The 17,241-nt window shown below is 39.8% G+C and overlaps 1 protein-coding gene across 2 annotated transcripts in view; it reads right to left on the reverse strand.

The window, feature by feature from the left end:
* Positions 1 to 17,241, reverse strand: part of BRINP3 (BMP/retinoic acid inducible neural specific 3) — a 276,632-nt gene that overhangs the window by 114,846 nt on the left and 144,545 nt on the right. For both annotated transcript variants that reach the window (XM_077825164.1, XM_077825165.1), the window contains one exon: positions 5,285 to 5,475. In XM_077825164.1, coding sequence (XP_077681290.1) covers positions 5,285 to 5,475 — 191 coding nt within the window. The remainder of the gene's footprint in view (positions 1 to 5,284; positions 5,476 to 17,241) is intronic.

The following is a 17,241-nucleotide window of genomic DNA, read 5'->3' on the forward strand; positions in this document are numbered from 1 at the left end:
GAGCAAGACAATCCCTGTTCCACCAAGCAGTTAGGAGAGGAGACAGCCCTGCCCTCACAATAGCCAGAAGAGAGGGAAGGAGAGTCAATAGCCCTCCCAGCGTTCAATAAGAAGCTGACCCAGAAGCTAGTGGAATGTCCATAGCAAAAAGCTTTTAAAATGGGCATACAAGTACAGTAATATTGGATCTGTAATACTTCAAACATGACAGGATGTACACTTATGTAAATGTACATGCAAATTAGATACAGCTCTCAGGCTTCTGGCAAGTTGCCACTGAAGCCCTTGAGGCTGCAAACTGTTGATTTAGAACATTAATCTAACCACTTACACTAAAATGCATGCATTAAAATACTATTGAAATAATGTATGTATTGGAATATTTTTAAATAAGGTAAATATTGATACAAGCTTCATGTAACACCCTTAAACACTTGGCTTCCAGTTGGAAAATAGTATCAAGGATGCTATGGCTTGATATCTTTACTTGGAGAGTGTCAGATTGACAATATAATGTTGAGTTTCAATAGCAAGGCCTCCATCAATTCTGCACATATTGTATTCAAGATTAATTATATCACAATTAACTTGATTACATTCATCAGATATACTGGCACCAGTCCCTTCCTTGCACTGTACATTTGCATACTTGAGAAAACAACTGTTCTGCTTGAGATAACATTATTTTACCCCAGCTGATTAAAAATAAAGATTTAAAAGAGACCTTCCCCCCACCTTTGATGACATATGTTAGGTGTGGGATAGAATAGCTGATAAATTAGCAGCCTAATGCATCAGAAATTCAATCCTCCTCCTCCAGTCCCAATTAGACATCAGGGATGGACAGAAAATGTAATTTATCGCTATAATTTTCTTGTTGGGAATGTGAAAATTGATATACAAACTGATCAAGTGTTAATTGTTCTGAGTGCAATGGATATCACCTTCATGTTGTTATTCGAAGGATGAAGTGTACTTCATTAATATTTTCTGTTTCCTACAAATAAGCTGATTTCCCCCCCCACACACACCTTTGGAAGCTTAGAGAGCAATGCCCCATCTGTGAATTGGAAGCTGCTTAGGAAATCTGCAGGAGGGACACCCACTCTTGCACAGATTAGGAGATAAGTAAGGATGAGATGCTCCCTATGGAACTCCTAAAGTGGATCAGAGCTGGGCTAATTCCTGCACACCTTACAAAGTCAGTAACAGCTTTTTCTTACTCCTAACCCCTTAAACAAGATGGAGGCAAAGATTTATAGGAGCCATTCTCTCAGCCCATTATTATTGCTGTTGTTGTTATAGTGGTCATCAAATATTCTGTAGCATTTACTAATGTGTTTAGGAGTGAACAATGCCTGGCAGTTCAAATGGTTTGTAGTGCATGATTTTTCAAAGTACAAACACTAGATTTTGTAGGTGATTAAGCAGGAATGAGAAATATATCTAAATAAGGTGAGGATGGAGGCTTAATAAACAGATTTTGAAAGGGCATTCTTAGCATAAGGGGAATCAGTGACAGTCAGATATGTAGACCTGGCCTTTATGATGTTGAGCTTAAGTGGAAGAATAAAATATTTGATCTTGATGGATGGTGCATTAAGAAACCAGTGAAATGACTCTGTGGATGGTGCAGTCGAAGTGATGGCAAAAAGTTGATTTGGTGGCAGTATTGCACCTATATGCACTTGTATTAGCTAAACGGTCTTTATTAACTTCATTTTTTGTAAGAAAATGAAGATGTATGTCAATTCTAATTTGTATGCACAGGGAATTTTCAGAGGCTCACAACTCACACACAACTTTCACCCAAACATCCAAGGATCCTTTTCCTCGGTAAGGTTTATTACTATGCTAAATTGAAGTTTTCTAACATTCAGCCAGTTTGGTAGGAGAGCTATTCAAAACAAGCTTGCCATTAGAGATGGTTGGAAAGTTTTTGTCAAGGGACCACAAAGCTCATCTAGTCTAACCCCCTGCCAAGATGCAGAAGTTGTTGTGTCTAAACCATCCAAGACAGATGGCTATACAGCCTCCTTTTAAAAACCTCCAATGAAGGCACTTCCACAACCTCTCAAGGCAGTCTGTTCCATTGACCTACTGTTGTTACAGTTAGGAAGTTTTTCCTGAGATTTAATCTGAATCTGATATACTGTAATTTGAACCCATTGCCTCTTGTTCATTCTTGCCACACAGGGCAGGACGTCTCCATCTTTTTTATGGCAGCCTTTCAAGTATTTGAAGACTATCAAGTCCTCCCCTTAATCTCTTCTTTTCCAAACTAAGCATACCCAGTTCCTTCAGCCTTTGCTCATATGGCTTGCATTCTATCCCTTTGATCAACTGAATTTTGACTGAATTGATTATTATTATTATTATTATTTTGCAAAATTCTATCAATTTTGATGACAATTTGTTTAGAAAAAGATTGGCAAAACGTTTCAAAAATGTCCTGGAACAAAAAGTTATGATTTTCTTTTTCATTTCAAATAACTTCCTTTCAAAATTGACTTGACTTTATATTTTTTTAAAAAGGAGAGGGGGTCAAAATCAAAACTAAACATTCCAAATTTATTGAGACAAAATGGTTTTTACTGAGCCAAAATGAGATTAGTTATTGCTGAAGCTCCGACTATGAAGCCCAGATGATTGCAGAGAAAAACTTGAAAATATGATCCCTAAATGCTCAATAACCAGAAGGCAAAAACAACATGGACAATGTATTATTTTTTAAAAAAATCTCTTGGTTTTTAAGTTAACCTTTTTGATTTCTAGAAGCTTGGCTTTTTTTTTTTTTAAATGATTGTAGCTGGAAATACTTAAGTCTTCCGCAATTCTTTAACACTGTTGAAGTTTTGAAATAGTAGATGACGTTTCTTGCCACGGACTGCAGTAAAATTGCATGAATTACAGTGTTTAACTTGTATCCAGAGTTCTGATTTTATTTTTAATTTCCACTAGTGCCTTAACATTATTTTAATGTACATTTTCCCTGAATTTATTTTTATCATTTCTATACATTGGTTTAAAGAAATGGGGAATATATCACATATAATACTCATTTTAAAATCCGATGTACATTTAACAAACAAATCATGAAGCTGAAAATTGGGAAACTATGGCTCAGATTTTCAAAGCCATCTCAGAGATTTGGATGCTCAATTTCCATTAAATTTAATGTGAACTGTAACTCTAATTCTTGAATTTCCAACTTGTCAGTAATCCTTTTGTTTGTTTATTTTAATTATTTGATCCATTTCCAACATATCACATAAAACAAGGATTTTAGATCCTTTAAAAAATTATGGGGTGAATTTTTCACCAATTCTGGCACATTTATTTGATAAGGTACCAGAGAATGTCATCAAGGAGCTAGCTCTAAATGTTCTGTCTCTAGCAGAGAAGGATTTCCCTGGCACAGGCCCTGTGTAAGACCGTTATAAGGCTGCTTTCAGAGGATCCCCTATCACTGACATAGGGAGTGGAGATTCTGAGCAACACTGTGGCCCATAGACAGACCAGGGAAGATGTTGTAACTTAGAAAAGTCTAAATCATCCAACATCTGGAGCACCTCAGGATTGGGAGTGCACAAACATGTCTTAAAGCCATCAAACCCACAGCTCCTCCTGGACTGTGAGTTCTGTAGAATTTCACCCATGCTATTTTAGGCCCTGATCCTGTATGATCTGCCACAGGTGCAGGGATCTGCCTGTGAGGTGGGTTTTGTAGAATTTGGACCCTATTCTAACTGCAACATCAATGCAATTTGTATAAATGAAATGGCTGAAATATAAGATCACAATGAGAGTTGACTGTTGTCACACACGATCTGATACCCATCTACTTTAAAAGAACCAAATGCAGTATTTTGAAAATTTGTGGAGGGGGTGGGGGGACACCAAAACATATTTCCTTCCTGTCAGTGCTCTTTCATTCCAAATTTCAGTTAGCATTAAGTTTTTCTAGTGAATAAAATGCTCTGAAAATGGAAATGTCGTGCAAATACTAACAGACCCCTCAATCAGTGTGATAGTACAGCATACATAATTTCATACATTGGTATTGTCACATATGACGTTTACCATTTTCTAGAGGCCTGCTGCAGTTGATTACCTCAATCAGACATGTGTGATCTTGAACACCTTCTTTGTAATTTGCAGATGTGTTGATGGACTCTAGTTTCCATTTGTATGCATCTCATGAATGGTGATGGGATCCGGGGGTAACAAGGTGATTTTGTGCTGTTTGCTAAAAGCTTTGGTATATAGTTAGTACTCATTACCCAAGTCATTATCTCCATTTGCCAATATTTAATTTTTTGCTGATTTGTTTTGTGTGTCCTTTTAATATAAAGGAAAGGCCTCCTTTCTAAACCTCAAAGAGAAGTGTATTTTTCAATTTACTTCAGATCTGCATATTACATAATACTGTTTGAAGGACAAAAGTAATAAGACACTATGTACTATGATACTGTAAATAATCAACTAATATAGTTGAAAACCAGAAACTGGTAACTAAGGGCCTAATTCAAAGCCCCATCAAGTGAAGGAAAAGATTCCTGTTGACTTCAATAGATTCTGGAGTAAAAGCTTTATAATGAAGGCACCTTCTATTAAAAGTACAATTCAATTTGCTTCTCTGTCTGATAGGAAGTCCTGTCCTGAGAGAAGCTATTTCTGCTAAGTAAACTTACGCTAACCATTGCCATTAAAGATGTGTATTATTTCTACGCTTGTTTTAAAAGCACAGCTGGACAGATGTACAAATGCATAGATATTGCTTCATACAATACATACACAGATAACCTACACTACAGGGAGGGAGGGATATTGAGCACTGGCCTGCTAAACTCAGGGTTGTGAGTTCAATCCTTGAGGGGGCCATTTAGGGATCTGGGCCAAAATTGGGGATAGCTCCTGCTTTGAGCAGGGGGTTGGACTAAATGACCTCCTGAGGTCCCTTCCCACGCTGATATTCTATGCTGAATCACTGGGGAAATCCTAAGGCAATTGAGTAAGCAGGCTTGGGAACTGCTTTGTTCTGGAACATGAAAGGGATATATTTTTCAAAAACAGGTGTCTAAGATCAAATGTATGGATGATGATGATGATAGATAAATAATCACTGGGAAATTGCAAATTGTGTGTCAGAGTATTTTTACACATTTATTCATTTCGTAACAAGTCTGTTTTATCAGTGAAATCCCAGGCATGCCTGGTAAGGGGAGGATCTACTTAATCTGTGAAAATGTTTGCGGCTAGATTCCAGAGCGACTTCTCATACCTTGATGGCAGTGGAGGCAATTTGAATATGGTGAAGTCTACGGAGAGTACTGTCCCTGTCAATGAAGTAAGAGGCTGCCAGTTGGTGCAGAGTCTCCAGAGTCACAGAAGAACTGTTGGTGCTGGGATCACTTCCTTCTGATCGCTTACTCAGCTTCCGCTTGTCGACAAAAATTGTGAGTGACTCCTCTCCTGTATAAACAATATATTAAAACAATCAGTTACATCTTCCATATCTCTTATTTTGCCTGAACTATGTTGCAAGGCCAATGGTGTTAAAAGTTACTGTGTAAAGTTAGGCTCCTAAGAAAGAGAGTTCCGAAAGCATTAGTGGCAAGCATCAAACTCCCATGGAAGATAAGGGCCTAACTACTATTTGTGCCTTGAAAACACTCATGGGAGTTTAGGGCCTAACTGTTGTTTATGTCTTTGAAATTCTCCCTCTTAAATCCATATTTAGGCATCTTAGACAGACGCCTAATTTCCAAAAATGCTGAGCACCAAGCATTTTCCAATGAAGTCCATAGGACCCTTCGGGTGTCCAGTGCTTTTGAGAATCAGGCCACTTGTCTAGTTGCCTCAGTTACCGAGGTTTGAAAATCTAGGCCTAAAAATGTAATACCATTCTTCTGGCACTTATTAGAAGTCAGAAGAGAAAGACAGTTTTCATATTTCTGGTTCCTTAATTGACTGTATAATAAAATGATAAAAACACAATAGGCCAAATTCAATCCTTGTGTACCTCCAATGTTTCCAGTGGAGTTACACCAGGAATGAGTTTCCTTCAAGGGATCCAACCTTACTTGCTTATCCTCAATATATATTTTTCTGCAGATTTAGTTTGCCTGAGAGCTAGATTTAGAGGCTGTCTCCAAACCTTTATTTTTATTGTATTAATTGCTTATACAAAACAAAAATACCAGTATTATACTTTAGACCTGACTTTATTATTATTTATACTGTGTCTTTTCATACATTTCTCATCTGGACTCAAAGCTAGGTACCCTATTATGCACATGGACTGAAGTGTTTACTAGTAAATGTTATATTGGAATAATCTAATATCGGGTGATTAAATTTGTAAAGGGTCGGGCATGACCAGTTCTTTCTTGCTGCCTTTGCACCACTGCAGCAACACAAAGCTGAGCTAAACCCAATGTAGTCAACAAATTAAGGTAAGTTTACAATTCCTTTGCATCACTACCACTGAATAGTGCAACACTGGTGGAAGAGGAATCTTGCCTCAGGCCTCTTTTACATAACATTCTGTAACTGGAGAAAAGACTTCCAAAGTGGAGCTATGTTTACAAATGCAAAAATAAGATCCAAGAGGACTGCTACATCAGAGCTTTACCTGTTCTCCTATTTCTTTCAGTTCCTTTTCTTATAGAAAAATCCTACAGGTTTTAGAAAATTATGTCCCTGCTATAGATTTCTGTAAGATTGTTAAAAAAACAAAACAGCCTCCCCCTGAATATCATTCTCTACTAAACTGTTAAAGTAATTTCTATAGAGCCTTTTTTATAAGATTACTATTAAATTTTACAGGAAATTTCCCATAAGGTTCATGTTTGCTTCTCATGGAAGAGGTGTGTGGGTTTTGTTTTTTTTTGTTCGTTTTTTTTTAATTTGACACTTAATGATGATCTTTTGTTCTGCTGACTTCCACGCTTTTGTTCTGCTGACTTCCACGGGAAGAAGATTTCATGCTTAATTTTGTGATGGGTTTAAATGAAATCATAAAATGCCACTGCAGAAAATAAAACTTAAAAGTAAGAATCAGATGGTGATGTAGTAACATTTACTCCTGTGCCACACAAGTCCAAGTTAATCAAAAACTCACCTTTCAAGTCTCTGGTTGCTAATTTTGGATTTTCAGAGATTAATCTGCCCATGAATTGAATGAGCAATACCAGTTCGCCTTAACTTTAGATGCCAAATATCTACAGAGACTACTGTTTCCTCATTCCCAGTAGGGAATCTATCCCATTATAGTCAGAGTTGATGCTTGTACCAGTTTCATTGCATGCCCATCTGTTGTGATGGCATTATGCCCACTCACAAGATGGTACGCCAATTTCAAGTGGGCATATGTGCCAACAAATATAGCTGTAGAATTATAACGTGTGGGATGCAAAAATTTACAAACTCTAAAAGAATATACTGTTGGTGGCAACAATTCCAATTTAAAAACACATGTTTCAGTGCAAGAGATCACATCTGTTGACACTTGTAAGGATTATACAGTCACCAAATACCTTTTGACTGGAAATTTCATTTCGAATTCTTCATTGGGAGAAGGAAAAGTATTTTCATGTTAATCTAAGACAATCAATGGCCTCTGTAATGTTTTTTTCCTGAAGGCCACCATCCTGGAAATTCACATGCAATGCTAAATCCGACAGTCCCTACTCTGCCAATACTACCACAAATTGAAGGAGAGGTTTTTTTTGTCTGAGTTAAGACCAGAAAGGTTTGACCCAAAATACTGGTTTTACTCTGGAGCAGACAACTGTTATCTTAGAGTCTTACCGAAGGATTTTCTGAAGTGGATCAAATGGGCAGAACCTGCCAGAATTCAGCCCATTGTATTTATGCTCTTCCTCCTGCCATTACCTGTAAGATGGATGTTTGTACATAGCTTGAGCTGCAAGGAAATGTGAATCCTCTTAGCCTCCATAGATACTAGGATTGTTCCCCTCTCGTTCCCCAGTCTCTGTTATCAGAAGTAGACATAGAATTACTTTTTACTTAACTGCTGTTACAAACTGCTGTACATAAGTAGCAAATGCTTGTGGGGAGGGTCAACAAAGCCTAGTGGATCTTCCTGGGATGTGAAAGAGACAAGAATTTGGCCCCAAATTATTTTTAACAGATTCTGGCTCCAGACTACATATTGTCATGGTTCAAATATAGCTGTAAAATAGTTTTACAAACCATGCCACAAAATTATAACTGTGTTAAATCCCTTTACAAGATATGGAGTGACAGACTGAGTCAAGGTTAAGTGACAGGCTAAGCCTCAACCTTTTACTTTGTGTAATTACTTCAACGATTTGCTGAGCCTTTTGTCTTCCATGTGACAACCTCTTTGACATTTGGAAAGGACAGCAACTACACAGCAACTTGTTTGAGATAAGTAACTGTCAATGAGTAAGGGAGTGTCCAGCATAATGCATTGCAAAAAAACAAACAAAGTACAAAAAATCCCTGCATAAATCAGGGGAATGCATCAGATTTTTTACTTTTCCTGCAGTTTTCCATTAGCCCTAGTGAGGTGTTTTTCCTTTAAAGTGACTATCACAATGAGCTTGATCATCCTTCCATTTGAAATCAACAGCCAAGCTATCAATCCATTGCAAGATAAATGGTAACATCCCCTCAAACTTGAGAAAAATCCTTGCAAAATCCCTTGATTTTCTGCATATTTTGCGATTATTTCTCTTTTCAGTAGCCACTTTTAAAGCCCCCTAACTATTCTACAGCTGGTTGAAAACTTTTTCAGTGGAAAATTGGATTTATGACAGAATGGAATTTTTCACAGAGGTTGTCTTTCCACAGAAAATTTAGGATTTTTTTTCATTGTAATATTTCAGCAAAAATATATGGAAATGTTTGTGGATAATATTAACCAAAATGAAGGTTTGTTTGCCCCCCCCCAAAAAATGGCTGTATGAAAAAATATACTTGGGACTTGGCTCTACTTAGCACATTGTCCTATTATCACAGTCTGGTTCAAGTCCATTCTTGCCTTATGTGAGGGATGAGGCGAGGGTTATCATGGCAAGCAAAACATTGTTCTCATTCCTACCTCTCTACTCTGTGTTCTGCTTCCTGAGAAGTACATTTTGTTTCAGATCCGCTGTAACAAGCTTGAAAAGAGCTGAATATTTTCACTGAATCAAATCAAACAAAACTACGTTTTGTCCAATGTTAAGCTCAGGCATGCATATAGAATAATATCGATTCAGGGACATGCTACAACTGTTTAGACAAGAGGATCTAACAATTTTTTCTCCCTTAGCTCATGATAAAACAGATAACTGTACATATTAAAATTTATTAATACTGGCTGGGACTTTCAAAGAAGACTTAAGGAATTAGACATCCAGCTCCCATTGAATTTTAGTGGAATTTCCACATCTACTGCCCCCAGACTCCTTTCAAAAGCCCAGCCATTATCATCATTATGTACATTTATATCCCAGTAGCACCTAGAGGCTTCAACCAGGTTGGGGCTCCATTCTCATAAGCACTATATAGGCAGATAGTAAATGACAGGCTCTGTCCCAAAGAACTACTCAGAGAGGAGAAGTGAAGGACTGGAAGAGCTTTACATTGTATAAATAAAAATAGTTTCTTATAATTTAGTGCTTGATTCTGCCCCCATTACTCACTGTGAGTAGTACCTTGTTCATCGGACAGTCCCATTTGAAATCTATGGTGACTACATGAGGAATTAGGTGCTACTCAGCCTGTGAAAGGGGGTGGGGTAGAAATTTGTCCTAAGACAGGAGGAAACATCGCGTAGCAAATGAGCACTTTTCTGGAAACGTTTGTAATTGGTCCTGAAATCTATGCTGCATATAATGATAGGATAGTACAAAGTATCATATATGTAACTTGAATCCTGTGAGTCTCTAGACTCTAGTCTCTAGAGAATGGTGAAGAGGTTTTAAGAGAATCCAGGACAATCTTCCCTCAAGAAATTTGGGATTGATTCTCCTTTACACGAAGGTCCCCATATACTTGGGGCCTTACAGTGGGTGTAAATGTCCATTTTAGGCCCTTTTAATGGTTAAGGTGATGTAAAGGGCCATTGGTGTAAATGAGTGTCAGGGCATTTGTTTTGGAAAATACCTGCCACAAGGTGCAACATGGGACATTTCAAAGATAAAATAACTCCTCTCCAGAAGTATTCTTATGAATGCATCTCTGGCAAGGCTGATTTGGCACTAGCCAGAGATGGAGTGAACTACATTTTTACAAACAAAAAACCCCAGAAATCCCCACACAATATGACTTCTCTGTCATATCTGAAACATGGATGAATCTTTCTTACCAGCTGTAGTCTGCAACCATGAAATAGGCTAAGAAGACATCTAAGCATTAGCTAAAAAATAGATGTGATTTAGAAAACTATTCAAGGTTATGAGTCTTAAGAACTGAAAAGGATTAATGACAGTGAATAATAATGTGGTTTTTTTTGTTTGGGTTTTTTTTATTCAGCATCAGATCCACACAGCTGTGCTTCCTGCAATTTCTAAAATCAGTATTTTCTCTTTGGTTTACAAAATTCAGGAGGCAGATTGCTTCAGTTTCCTAGGGTAAAAAAGAAGTAGCATAAAAATACATTTTGTTCCTGCTCACAAAATAACTCCATATAATCCAATAATTGGTTCAAGAGATTAGCAGACCCTCTATGCTGATGCTTTATTACCGTGTAGCTGCTATCATTAACAGATGTTCGTCAATGGGTAGTGACTGACATTCACACTCTAAAGTGACCTTCGCACAATATATTCCGATGTCCCCTCAAGCCCCGGCATTTACAAGACTCTTATTTAGTCTATATATTTAATTATTTCTAGGTTTATAAAAACATATTTTCCAGGATTTATATTTGAAATTTAAACTCTTCAACTGAAACAAATTTTCTGCATGCTGTCTCTCAAAAAATGCCTGCAAAACAAGAGTGGGTGTTTGAAAATGAACAGAGATATAACCAATTTGTGGCCATTTCACTGGGAAAAGTCTGTACAATAGTTTATAAATGGCATTCAAAAGTAAAGAATTAAAGCTGTGTGGGTCTTAAGAACGTCTTCAATAATTATTTAAATAAAAAATGCAAATAGTCAGCATTGATACAAGTAGACTTATAATAATACTATAACAGCTGTAACTAAATATAAATGTCTGTGGCTGGAGAAAATGTATTTTTATAATGTGCAACAATAAATATTCATATTAAAGTACTTAGAACTATTATCTGCCTCACGTAACTTAGTCTTTCAGCTCAAAAATACATCTATCTTCTTCTGATTCCCTCTTCCTGATCGTAATAAAAGGATCATAAAGCTGTGTTTCAAATTATAGTTAAAGTCTGAAATGTTATAGATATGAATTAAGTGATACTGTCATTAAGCAGGAAGATCAGTGATTAAATTTGCAAGACAAAATTTATTTTTTTATTTATACACCTATGTCCCCAATTATCAGTATAGAGCTCTGTATGTTTTTAACCTAAGTTGGTAGAAATAAGCTTAGGGGGTCTTTCACGCGGGTCCCCACATCTGTACCCTAGAGTTCAGAGTGGGGAGGGAACCCTGACAACAACATTCAGAGGAAAAAAGTTGGACCTTTTGCATTGTGTGCTGCTCACGGGAGAATCTTTGCACATTTTGGGCCTTTCAGAGCTTCTAGGTCAAAAGCCTACATGAAATTTAAAAATAAAAATCCTTTTAGAATCCTCTTGCAGACTGTCATACTGAAGGGACTGAGGAGGGGCAATTCACTCATTGCCACTTTTCTAATTTTGGGCTGGGCTGTAACCTTACACTCCAGCCTGAATAAGAAGGCACTGTGCTGCTCCAGGAGTTGGGTAGCAACTAGATTCCGTTGCACAGACTGGAACAGTGGGGAGGGGGACACTTGGCTCCACTCACACAGCGGTGTGTGAGGTTACCTCACAAGTTCCGGCCATTCAGATGGTCCATGCAGGGAAACTCATGAGTGACCCTTTGTATGTTTCTGATGCCTGGTGGGTTAGTGCAATATACCACAACATCCTTCTAGGCATTACAGTCTTGCCCATGTTGCTTTCCATCATGAGATATTTGACGTTCCTTAACCACTTAGCCACAATTTCTAACAGAAATAAGAGCAACTAGAAATGCTGTCTTCCGTGTTATAACAACATAAAATATTGTATAACTTCAGAGGTCTCATTTTAGAATGCCCTTGAGGAGTATATTTCTATGTTTGTGAATAAAGAGTTGAGAACATTTCACAGACAACCATGTGCAAGCATTCCCTTTATGGTCAAAAAGGGATAGTCACGCAAGCCAAGTGGTCGCAGAGGCACACAAATCTTACTGCAAGGTCAGTCATTTGCCAAGTTTTCTTTTATGCCCATGAATACAAATTTTCAGGAGCACTATTAAAAAAAAGAAATGTGCATATTTGGCTTGGTCTTTTCTTATCAGAGAGTATAAAGGCAATAGCCCTTTCAGAGGCATAATCAAAGGACAGGTAAAAGTGTGGTATTATGTGGGGGGACTACTACAGCTATATGTTAATGAAGCAGGGAAGTGCATGTTTTAGGATTCCCCATATACTCTAACCCCAAAAGGAATTCTAACAACAGAAAAGGGGACTATGTATATGATATTAGGTGTCACTTGACAACAATCTTATAAAATACTAATTTCCTGAATTTAGTTTAGATGGTTTGATTTTCAAATGCTCAGTGCCCGCTGCACCAAAGCCAATGGGAAATGTAGGTATACTCATCACCTCTGAAAAACGAGGCTGTGTCTTTAAGCCCAAGTCCCCTAAAGTCAATGGAAAGGTTCCCACTATCTTCGTTTGCTTTTGGGTAGTGTTTTGTACAGGCTGGGATTTTCAAGTGCCTTTGAAACTCACAGCTTCAAGGTTTAAGGGGCTTGGGATGAAGCTTCCCAGCAGCACAGCAGGGGTAAAAAAAGGAGTCTTTGGGCCCAGTGAGCCTTTCCTCGTTATACTTGCAATCAAAGTCATGCCTGGGGTGTGGGGGAGAAAGGGAGAGAGCCTGGCTCAGTTCAGGGCTGGCTGGCAAAGAGGCAGGCACTAGCTGTCGCTCTCCATGAGAGGAAGGGTCACTAGCGTAACAGCCAAAGCAGCCACCAGGGAGTATGTACTGTCTCCCCAGCCACAGGAGACTGTGGAGGAGACCTAGGAGTCTAAGGCAAATGAGGTAACTGAGTGACTGAAGCCCAGAGCCAATGTGAGGTTCAGCCTCACCAAATTTATGGCTGCCCTGCCCGAAGGAGCTTGGGACCATGGCAGGATGCTGTCCAAGACACATATGAGGGCATTATTGGAGGCCCAGCCACACCAGCAAATGGGACAATAGGAAACATGCCCCCAACTGAAGCGACAGTGATAGGAAGTAGTCTAGAGTGGTGGATTGAGACTGGGAGGGCCCCCTGTTCAAGTTTCGACTCACGCAGGGCACGGGCCTGGGACTCAGTGGAGTGGGAGGGCCCAAATCCCCTGACCCAATCGCCTAGAAGACTGAGGCACTTTGACCAGGGAAACATGGGGCTGGCAGTCAAGCACACCAACCACTAGGCTGCCTGGCCCTCCAAGCACCCTGTTACAGGTCTCCTCCTCAAAAGGCATTGAACAACAGCAAATTATTTGTGGTCCAGGGATACAGATGCTCAGTACTTCCGATGGATCGAACCCTATCATTTTTACTCTGTAATAGCAGAATTCTGGTATGTGACCCAGGGTTCAACAGTCATTATCAAAAAATTATCTTTTCCCCAATCTGAAAAGCTTCCAGATGTATAACTCCAATAGAAGGAAACAATGGTCCCCCACAAGGATGATTTGCAGGATCTGGATTTCAGTGCTATATAATTTTTTGTAATAATTATCAAATATGTAGGGTCCTCCTAACCACATTTACATCAATGGACATTTTACCACTGCATTCAATGAAGTCAGGATGTCACCTCTAGTGTCTAAGTACTGTCCCTGTCCTGGAGAGCTCACACTTTGCTATGGGAAATTACCAGCAATCCTGGAAGTTTTGTATCAAATGAAGTGCCAGTAACAGATTGCTGATCAACACGTGTACAATTTGTTCTTAGATTTCAATTAAATTAGGATGTATTTGCCACAGAAGTACTATTTCTTAAAATGATGATATAATTTAATGTTTTGTTTTAAATTATTAAGGTGGCACAGAAATTCAACGTACTTCTGAAATGCTCTTTTCCAAGATCACATTTCACTTGTTATGGAACTCAGATATCAGCCAAAGGAGAATAGGGTTACTGTCATTTTATTAATATATAGTTGGAATTCAGTTATGAAATATATTAAAGAAAACCATTCCTCAGGTGAATAAGGGCTTTTGACAAGATTGCCCTGCAAGAATAATACTCAAATCACTGGAAATATTTTTAATATAATCACCCATCAAGGAATAAAACTGCACCTCTAAAATGTCATTTCATTTTGTAATGTCTGGTTGGGTAATCTGTGTGCTAATTCTCTTTTATGCAGAACAATTTATACACCTCTACCCTGGTATAACGCAGTCCTCAGGAGCCAAAAAAATCTTACCGCGTTATATTGAACTTGCTTTGGCCTCAAGCATTTCTGTTAATAGTCACTTCCCGCACCCTGACTGACCCCTCAGAACCCCCGACCCATCCAACCCCCCACCTCCAGCTCCCTGTCCTCTGACTTCCCCGACCCCTATCCACATCCCCAGCCCCTGACAGGCCCCCCAGGACTCCCACACCCTATCCAACGCCTCCGTCACCTGACCGCCCTGCTCCCAGAACCTCTGAACCATCCAACCCTCCCTGCTCCCTGTCCCCTGACCACCCCCAGCCCCCCCGAGACCCTCTTCCCCTTATCCAACCCCTCGGCCCTGGCTCGGCACCCTTAACACGCCGCTCAGAGCGGCGTGTTGGAGCCAGACACGCTGACGCGCTGATCTGCCGGAGCACACAGCCCCACCCCCTAGAGTTTCCGAGTAACAGCCGTGTTAGTCTGTATTCGCAAAAAGAAAAGGAGTACTTGTGGCACCTTAGCGACTAACCAATTTATTTGAGCATGAGCTTTCGTGAGCTACAGCTCACTTCCTCGGATGCATATCGTGGAAACTGCAGAATATATAATATAGTGTATATAATATCATGTATATAATATAATCTGTGTGTATATAATATCTTCTGCAGTTTCCACGATATGCATCCGAGGAAGTGAGCTGTAGCTCACGAAAGCTCATGCTCAAATAAATTGGTTAGTCTCTAAGGTGCCACAAGTACCCCCTAGAGTGCTGCTTTACCACGTTATATCCAAATTTGTGTTATATCGGATTGCATTATATTGGGGTACAGGTGTACTCTGTAGTTAACACTAGGCCTCCATGATGGAGTGTATAAGCTCCACATGGGGGAGCCAAGGGTTAACGAGCTGCATTGGGCCCAGAAGGCCCTACCCAGCTGCACCTGCTGGGCATACTCACATTGGAGGCAGATCTTAAAAGGGAGGCACCCTGTTCAGTCATGATGGACAGAGCAAGGGCGTAGTCTATGCTGTTAGCACCTGCAGAGAGGCCATAGGAGCTCCTCACTGCCTGACCAGGCCCTGCTGCTGAGCTTCCAGAGCTCCTGGAGACCGGGAATGGTGGGCCATGATTGAAGGAGAAGAGCCTCCAGCCCACAGTCAGTGAGAACCTAAGAGTCCCCAAGCCTAGCTCTGTTGTGACTTTGGAGAGGTAGAGGCCATGGTATGAGGTGACTCAGGGAGCAGGTTTAGTGGTGTCTACCTGCCAGGCCATATATCCAACCTGCTAGTCACAGGGCCCCGGGTTGGAACCTGGTGGTTACAGGGCCCTGGTGGAGCAGAAGGTCCTGAGTTTCCCTACCGCTAGCCACACAGACTCTCACCACTGAGCAATGCAGCTGGACTTGGACCCTCCAACAGCCCCTGTCAAGGTTCCTCCCCCACTCTGAACTCTAGGGTACAGATGTGGGGACCTGCATGAAAAACCTCCTAAGCTTATCTTTACCAGCTTAGGTCAAAACTTCCCCAAGGTACAAAGTATTCCACCCGTTGTCCTTGGAATGGCCGCTACCACCACCAAACTAATACTGGTTACTGGGGAAGAGCTGTTTGGACGCGTCCTTCCCCCCAAAATACTTCCCAAAACCCTGCACCCCACTTCCTGGACAAGGTTTGGTAAAAAGCCTCACCAATTTGCCTAGGTGACTACAGACCCAGACCCTTGGATCTTAAGAACAATGAACAATCCTCCCAACACTTGCACCCCCCCTTTCCTGGGAAATGTTGGATAAAAAGCCTCACCAATTTGCATAGGTGACCACAGACCCAAACCCTTGGATCTGAGAACAATGAAAAAGCATTCAGTCTTTTACAAGAAGACTTTTAATAGAAAATAGAAGTAAATAGAAATGAAGAAATCCCCCCTGTAAAATCAGGATGGTAGATATCTTACAGGGTAATTAGATTAGAAAACATAGAGAACCCCTCTAGGCAAAACCTTAAGTTACAAAAAAGATACACAGACAGAAATAGTTATTCTATTCAGCACAATTCTTTTCTCAGCCATTTAAAGAAATCATAACCTAACACATACCTAGCTAGATTACTTACTAAAAGTTCTAAGACTCCATTCCTGTTCTGTCCCTGGCAAAAGCAGCATGCAGACAGACACAGACCCTTTGTTTCTCTCCCTCCTCCCAGCTTTTGAAAGTATCTTGTCTCCTCATTGGTCATTTTGGTCAGGTGCCAGCGAGGTTACCTTTAGCTTCTTAACCCTTTACAGGTGAGAGGAGCTTTCCCCTGGCCAGGAGGAATTTCAAAGGTGTTTACCCTTCCCCTTATATTTATGACACGCCCCCCAAATCTCAGCTAGGGTGAAACACTGGCTGGGATTTCTTCCTGGAGCTCTAGGAAAAACAGAGTTAATAAGACACATGCATCTCTAAATATACTACCAAGTACATAAAGACTAACAATATTTTCCACATCTTAAGGACGATTTTAACCAGTTGATTCTGGGAAACTTTCACGGGAGAGTGCATCAGCCACTTTGTTAGAAGCTCCTGAGATGTGTTGGATGTCGAAATCAAAATCTTGGAGAGCTAAACTCCACCGAAGAAGTTTTTTGTTAGTTTCTTTGACGGTGTGAAGCCACTTCAGTGCAGCATG

The sequence above is a fragment of the Eretmochelys imbricata genome, chromosome 8 (assembly GCF_965152235.1).
Source record: "Eretmochelys imbricata isolate rEreImb1 chromosome 8, rEreImb1.hap1, whole genome shotgun sequence".
Lineage (NCBI taxonomy): Eukaryota > Metazoa > Chordata > Testudines > Cheloniidae > Eretmochelys > Eretmochelys imbricata.